Genomic DNA, 7,452 nt, shown 5'->3' on the forward strand with positions numbered 1-7,452 from the left:
AGCTTTACCAAATTTATAAAGAGAACATAAGGAATCCCATGTGACAAAAATCTTTTTTCTTCATGATGATAATAGATTATGCTTAAGTGGAGTTGATTTTGTCATGACAAACCATTAGGCATTGTAAATCTCCAAAGTTTTAAAGTTATCATGACTTCAAACGACACACTCATCATTTAAAGTTAGTTTTGCACTCTAACAATCTTAAGCACATGCTACCATTATGGCAACTACCAGCAGGATGAAAAGCAACACTTGGACAAGTGTAATTGATATCAAATTATGGTATTGATTTAACACAACACAAGGCACAACCAAGATGATATTAATGTTTCTGTTGACAATGACAAAGCAAAAAAGTAAAAGGTAACATAAAGGTAGTAACTTTGCATCATTTCAAACAAAAAGGTTCTTTTTTCTTCCCCTTCCAGTAACAGTTTTTGACATTCACACTATATAGCTTGTATGACTCAAGAAAGCTAAGAAAAAACTTACAAAATCATTCACTCCTATAATAAAGAAAAGGCAAAAAAAAAAACACAATAGCCAAAGCACAATATCCAGACTAAAGACTCAAGACAACCAATGGATGAAGAGGCTGAGTACTCTCGAGATTGGAAAAAAAAAAACAAGAAATGGGGCATGGACAACGCTTCTGCACCTGCTTCAAGAACAGACATTGGGCTTTTCTTGAAGTGAAATCAGGCCGAGGTTGCACAACGCTTTGAGACAGGAACTGAAATTGACAGTGTAAAAAAAGTACACTTGCCAAGTAGGAACTGAATAGATGATTAAAGGACTGATTGACAAACAATGGGATATAACTTTGATTTGGTAGAACTTTAGGGTAGTGCTTTTTAGTAGTAAGAATGGGAATCTAATACTTAGTAGAAAAAAAAGGGACACTTTCTTTTGGAAAATCTGTATAAATGATAGAGGTGAAGCTGGCTGTACTAGCACATGCGGCTTCTGCGGCAAGCAAGGGGACCAGCACCTGAAGTTATGGCGCCCACCATAGAAGAGGATTTGGCACCTAAGCTTGAAGCTCTTGCATAGCTTGCTGAAGCTCCAGCTCCTGATGGAGTGAAATAGGCACCATTAAGCATCAAGTCTCCCTCTGATCTCCAGTTCCAACCCTTCCATTGACCTGCTGCTGTGTCAACCCTTTTTGTTACCTGTGTTTCAACAGTAGTTTCAATCAAATTAGTTAATTCACTACAATTGATCAAGTACTAGCAATTACTACAGTTTTTAGCTTTTAATTACCTCCTTTGCAAAAGGATTAGTTGGGGCAAGGTATCTATTTCCTTGGCTGTTGATGGTGGGGTTAGCACTTCCACCAATAGCATACATCTCCCAGTGAGTGTAGTCATTGTTCACCACATGGAAGTAGCCATGTCTGCACCTGCAATTTTTCACAAACACTCACATCATTACACTTTCTCAAAGGTAATTATGATAAGTTTAGTTGATTTTTGACAAGTATTGATCATTATAGAATTAAACAGACCAGAAAAAGAGCGGAATGGTTATAGTATTTATACAAACAACCCCATCTTGTTTTGATTTTGAGGTATAGTTGATTGATCAATAAATATAGTAACGAATGAGAATTATGCTTTCTTGATATAATAAGATAATAAGATTGTTAAAGCTGTTTAGAGCAGAAATTACCTTGGCATTCTTTGAATGAGACCTTCTCCAAAGTGGTTATAGGCAATTGTCACTTGCATCTGCTTGTCTCTAGTGTAGGAGTCACTGTGGCCCAATAGCATGACCTGTTTGCATTAACACAAATAGCCCCTGAAGTTAGTTCTATGGCTCTGGACAGCAGAGAAAGAAAACAAATCTAAAAGTAGTTTCAAAGTATTAAAAGCACCTCATTATGATGAGCGAAATGATTGTTAGAAATAGTAATGGCAGTTGAGCCCATAACAGCATCAACAAGACCATCAGCACAGTGAGAGAGTGAGTTATGATCAATCCATATGTGGCTTGAGCCAAAGATAGAAACCGCATCACCATCAGCCATTGTCCTCCAGCCGAAATGGGTCGGCGAGCTCCTCACCATAGCATTCCCCGTTGGCTTGCAATCATGAATGTGAAGACCATGGATAATAATATTGGTAACAAACTGGATAGTGATACAAGCACCATTGGCAATATGAACATTGTAGCCACGGGCATCAATGGTCTTGAAACTGTTCATAATGAGCTCCTGTTTCAATTGTATGACCATGTCACGTTTGAACACAATCCATAGGGGCTCCTCCTGGATAACAGCATGGCGAAGGGTACCGGGCCTGGGGTTAACAGGATCATCGTCGCGCGAATCAGTGACAACATAGTAACGACCATCGCGACCACCAATGGCATTGCGCCCAAATCCAATGCCACAATCAGCAAGGCGCTTGCGGTTCTTTTGCCAATTGCGGTCACAACGCCAGCAGTCATCAATTGGATTTCCTGTCCCACATGAGAAATATCCAAGTTTTCGCCTCTCAGTGCTGTTCCTAATGCTCCTGTTAAGCACCCCAATCATAGTTAGCTATTTAACATAAAAGAAATGTTTCATATAGACATAGTGCAAATGATCATTTTCACACATTGAAGAGTAAATTCATCAAACAGTATCCATAGGAACATGATGTCACTTTCTAGTCTTTTAAGTAAATTATTGTGTCTAAAGAACAGGGGATTTAATTTTAAACCTGGGAATGGAAATACGAAGGTCAAAATCAAATACTGGTGCTGGTTACTTTTTAAGAGTGTCGGTGGAAATAACTAGCTAGGTACATATATTTTTTCTTGCAGCAATATACGGTTAGTAGTGTAGGGACCATAAGTTTGGAGCCACTTGAAAATGCAATAAAGCATTTTGTCATTACACAAGGACTAATTTGGTCTTTTCCAGTTTGGTTTGGTGTTGTTAGGGCAAGTGCAAGCAGCAAACAATAATATTGGAGGCACTATTATAGTCTTAAAAGGGATATAAACAAGGGCGATGTAGTCATCACGTGAAAAAAAGAAAAAGAGTCGTGAAAAAAGAACAGTGTAATCTCAGTGACTATTGTCCAATTATATTTTAGTAGCACGCACCGTTCAGTTTGCTCTGTCATTCTGATATATTTTCTTGCATGCACATGCACTATTGAAAACTGTCACAACTCCATGTGTAACCAGTCAATTAATGACTTTACAGATTGTAAATACCAACACAGACACACCCTTTTTCCTTTTCTCTAAATGACAAAACTCTCTGAACAATTCTAAAATATAAGGGTTTGCAAAAATATCATATTGGATGTGTTAAAGATATAATCATATTTAATTGACTTCCCCATATTAAGTTATCCTAATCCTGAGAAATTATTGTCAATTAAATATTTTTAATTCAGAAAAAGGATAAGGAGACAGTACAGATCCGACTATAATTACAAAACATAATACAGCTAGGGGTCTCTACATTTTTAATACTGGCAATGTCTAAGTATTTTATACTTTATCAAACAAGAAGTGGAAGTACTAAAAGTAGCTAACAGCCTAACACAGTGCACAGAACATAACATTTCTTGTGTTTAAGACACTTTTATATGTATAAAAAACAGATGATTTATTCACCACAACCCCCCCTTGCCCCCCCCCCCCTTCCAACCAACGGGGTACTGAGTAGGTCTGCCATAGAGGAGTCGTTAAAAGGACCACAAAAAAGAACTACTCATAACAACCAAAACCCAATGTGAGTTAATGCAAAGAATTAAAACTAGGAACTGTTCCAATAACAAGAAAAAAATCAATATTAGGAATAAAAGGAAAAGGTGACCCACTCTGCAACCATGGACACAACTTCTTCTGGATCATCCACTGCATGTTTGCTTAATTTCTCCTCAACCTCTTCCAAACTGATAAATTAAAAAAAAAAAAAAAAAATCATCAACCAAACAATCCCTAACAAGGGCAAATATGGAAATGCAGGTAAAACATAGGTAACCGACATTTATCCACTATTTCACGCAGCAAAAAGTGGGGTGACACAAAGTACACTGTAAAGATACACACACTACACACTATAGTGCGTGTGTTTTTGTACACTGCTCAAGGTGCGAAAATGCCTATACATACACTCACGCTGTAGGTAATATATAATCAAACCGTCAAAAAGTGCAACTAGAATCTGCGAGGTGTGGCGAATCGTTAAGAAGGAATTAAAATGTCAAAAATGCCCATACACGTGGATTTAACTGCTACGAGATCTGTAAATTAGTGGAAAGGGCAGGGGTAGTTATGGAAACGTACGTTAGGGAGAGGCAGTTAAAGGACCAATGAAGATTTTCTGGTAACAAAGCAGACGAATCCAATGAGAGACAGTAAAATGAACGTTTAACCGATTTAACGGTTCAGATCTAATGGAATAAAGGTATCTCAACGGCTGAGATTGTTCCTTCTACCAGATTGTTGGATCGGAACAGTGTCTCTATTAAGGACATCCAACGGTGAATATTTAATGAATCCTTTTTGGAACCAAAACCCGACGGCAGAGATATACTGAGTGAGTCAACTCGTTGAGTTAATTAGTTCTGCTTACCTCACCGCCATTTTTGAGTTTTCAGAGCTCTTCAACTGCACTTTTTCCACTGTCCTGTAAAAACCAAAACCAAAATCTAGCATTTTTAGGCTTTTTTAAACGTCAAAAGTAAAATGCATATAATTTTCTCCCTGAAAAAGCTAAAAGTGTAATTTCTGTGTGCAATATAGAGGTTAAGGAACGGTTCAAAACCCTATAGTATAAACTTTTCTGGTTAATTCTGAGAAAATGCTTGTGGAACTAAAACTTCTCAGAATTCTGCAACAACAGAGTTTCTAGAAGTGTCTAAGGCAAAAAAATATGGAAAATATCACAAAATTAAGAAATTACGGTAAATAAACGGAGAGTCGAAGGAAGTAGAATTCGAGGAGCTTGTAATAAATCATTAAAACAAAACAAAGCATGGAAAAAAAATGTAACACAAATTTTGGTAGTATTTTCGAAAATGCAGATGAATTTTTAACCAGAGAAGCAAAAAAAGTACGTTGAATTTGTGTAATTTTAGCATAACTTCACAGTTAAAACTCTGTAATGAAAAAGTGAATGTAGATGCTTTTTAGAGTTAAACAGGGAGAGGAAAATTCGACGGACCTGACGTCGGAACTGTCGGTAGTCTGAACACCGGCGTAAACTCGGACGAGCAGCAAAAGAAGAAGCAGAGAACTGAGACTAAATGAAAGCCATTTCTTCGAAAGCAACGAACCCATTGCCATTTTCCACTCCACACTTTTTCTCTTTCTCTCACTACAATGGGATCGGAAAAAGAAACAGAGCAAAGCAGAGGAAGAAGAAGAGAGAGAGAGAGTCAGAGAAGAAGGTGCACTGCGCCCAACGTAACGGCCTGGGTGTCGGTTTATATAGACCCTGTTAATCAGAAAACGTTAAGTTTAACGGCCGTTTATCAACTAAATCCCAAAAGGTCTATTATCCCCTATTGTTTTAACTATGGTTAGTGGTTTCGGTTTGTTTTTTGTCCTAAGGTTAATTTTTGTTCACTTCTTTTTTTAACCTAACCACCTTAGTAACCGCCAGTAACCGCTTTAAGTTAGGATTCCTTTTTTCAACTTTAATGCCAGCCTACCACTAGTAGTTACTACTATAACTTATGACCCCTTTATGATTTTATCTAATAGCAATCCTTTGTTCTTTATCTGAAAATTGATACTAATATGTTTGTAAATTTATATCATGATTTATTTAATTGTAAGTTACTCTTCGATTTGATGTAAAAATTATGACATGATACGCCGAACATTATAAATCTTTTAAATTTCTAATTATCACAATAGAATAAGCTTGTGAAAAGAATGGTCAGAACATAAAACAATAAAATTATAAAGTAAACATTCTGTCAATGATTGCATTAATATCATATATTAACACTAGGAACTTTTTTTAAAAAAAAATTAGCAACCAGCTTACGAGTTTGAATTTTAATGATCTATTGATCATTTTGATTTTTTTCTTCTTCTTGTGTCGTCCGCTAACTTAGCTTTGGTCCTCCCAGTAGGAAAAATACTCAATTATCATATTCAAATTCTAATATATGAATGTAAAATATGTATCTCGTAAATAAGTTTAATCATTTATCCGTGGTTAAGCGAGATGTACTTCTCACTTTAAATTATAATTTTTATGACTAAAATACTTGATTTGTAGATAAATAGTAAGGTATTAAGGTAATACCAACATGAAACTCGGGAAAAAAATTCAGAAATAGTCAAATTTATAACTGGTAATTAAAGAATAGCCACGATTTCAAAAATAATCGAAATTTAGCCACTTTTTCATGTAAAGATAAGATCTGCATAAAAATACCCTTAAAAATTCAGAAAAATTCCAGCATAATATGCTGGAGTTCGATTTTTTATATTTGAGATTCCAATATAATATGCTGAAATTTCATAATGTGCTGGAGTTCCCAATATAATATGCGGGAAGTATAAATGGAGGAGCTCCATATCCAGCATATTAAAGGGTAGTCTGGTGCACTAAGCTCCCGCTATGTGCGGGTCTGGAGAAAGGCCGGACCACAAGGGTGTTGTACGCAACCTTACCCGGCATTTCTGCAAGAGGCTGTTTCCAGGGCTCCAACCCGTGACCTCCTGGTCACATGGCAACAACTTTATTAGTTATGCCAATGCTCCCCTTCTCATAATCAAGCATATTATGTAGAATTGTTTCGTGCTAGAGTTCGACATAATGTGCTGGAAGTTTATACGCGAGAATTCCATAATCCGACATATTATGCTGGAACTTTCTGTGTTTAGCAAAATAATGCTATTTTTCAATAATTTTGCAAATGATAACTAATTTTTGATTACCAGTCCGAAAGATGGTGTTATTTTCACATGAAACTCTTAAGTATTACTACCAAATGACATGTAGGTTAGGTCCCCTTAAGATGCCGTACCGTTGGGACAGAAATCAGAATTGGTGTTTTGACCTTAGGATACGAACATTCCGAGGGAATGGAACATGATTCACGGGAATTAGCTGATTCTACGGTGTTACCATTATTTCATATATTCCAAACAAAAAATGCAGAAAAATAAAAAATCAAAGGACTAGAAAGGAATAAAAGAAAGTTTGAGTGCAAAAAGAGGTATAATAATAATAAAGAATTATGGGCCTCCCCGGGAGTCTCGGCGGAGGTCATTGAGGAAATTTTTGTGGAGTGTCAATTAAGGCATTTTTACCAGTTTGGGGGTTGGAAGTTAGAAGACAATCAATTTATCTTATAATTCATCTCTATCATCTATGTCTGGATATTCATGAATTTTTGGTAGCATGTTTTTTGCTTATCTTCTATTTATGATATCTGTATACAACTAAAATCGGGCGACCCGATTTTATTGATTTACCGG

At 36.3% G+C, this 7,452-nt stretch overlaps 1 protein-coding gene across 1 annotated transcript; it reads right to left on the reverse strand.

Moving 5' to 3' along the window:
* Positions 1–292: 292 nt before the first annotated feature.
* Positions 293–5,416, reverse strand: LOC109239420 (probable pectate lyase 8). Its single transcript, XM_019405986.1, has 7 exons — positions 5,177–5,416; positions 4,586–4,639; positions 3,828–3,902; positions 1,880–2,522; positions 1,675–1,778; positions 1,267–1,405; positions 293–1,175 (listed from the first exon to the last, which is right to left on the reverse strand). Exons 1-7 carry the CDS (start codon positions 5,296–5,298, stop codon positions 954–956), a joined length of 1,359 nt encoding a protein of 452 aa, XP_019261531.1. The 5' UTR covers positions 5,299–5,416; the 3' UTR covers positions 293–953.
* Positions 5,417–7,452: the final 2,036 nt, after the last annotated feature.

The sequence above is a fragment of the Nicotiana attenuata genome, unplaced genomic scaffold (genome assembly GCF_001879085.1).
Source record: "Nicotiana attenuata strain UT unplaced genomic scaffold, NIATTr2, whole genome shotgun sequence".
Taxonomy (NCBI): domain Eukaryota; kingdom Viridiplantae; phylum Streptophyta; class Magnoliopsida; order Solanales; family Solanaceae; genus Nicotiana; species Nicotiana attenuata.

Excerpts from the sequence above, each read along its gene's own strand:
- LOC109239420 (XM_019405986.1), bottom strand. The coding sequence starts at position 5,298 with ATGGCAATGGGTTCGTTGCTTTCGAAGAAATGGCTTTCATTTAGTCTC. Across the intron at positions 3,903-4,585 it reads AACTCAAAAATGGCGGTGAG|TTTGGAAGAGGTTGAGGAGA; the intron begins GTAAGCAGAACT and ends TTAATTTATCAG. Across the intron at positions 1,176-1,266 it reads CTAATCCTTTTGCAAAGGAG|GTAACAAAAAGGGTTGACAC; the intron begins GTAATTAAAAGC and ends GTTGAAACACAG.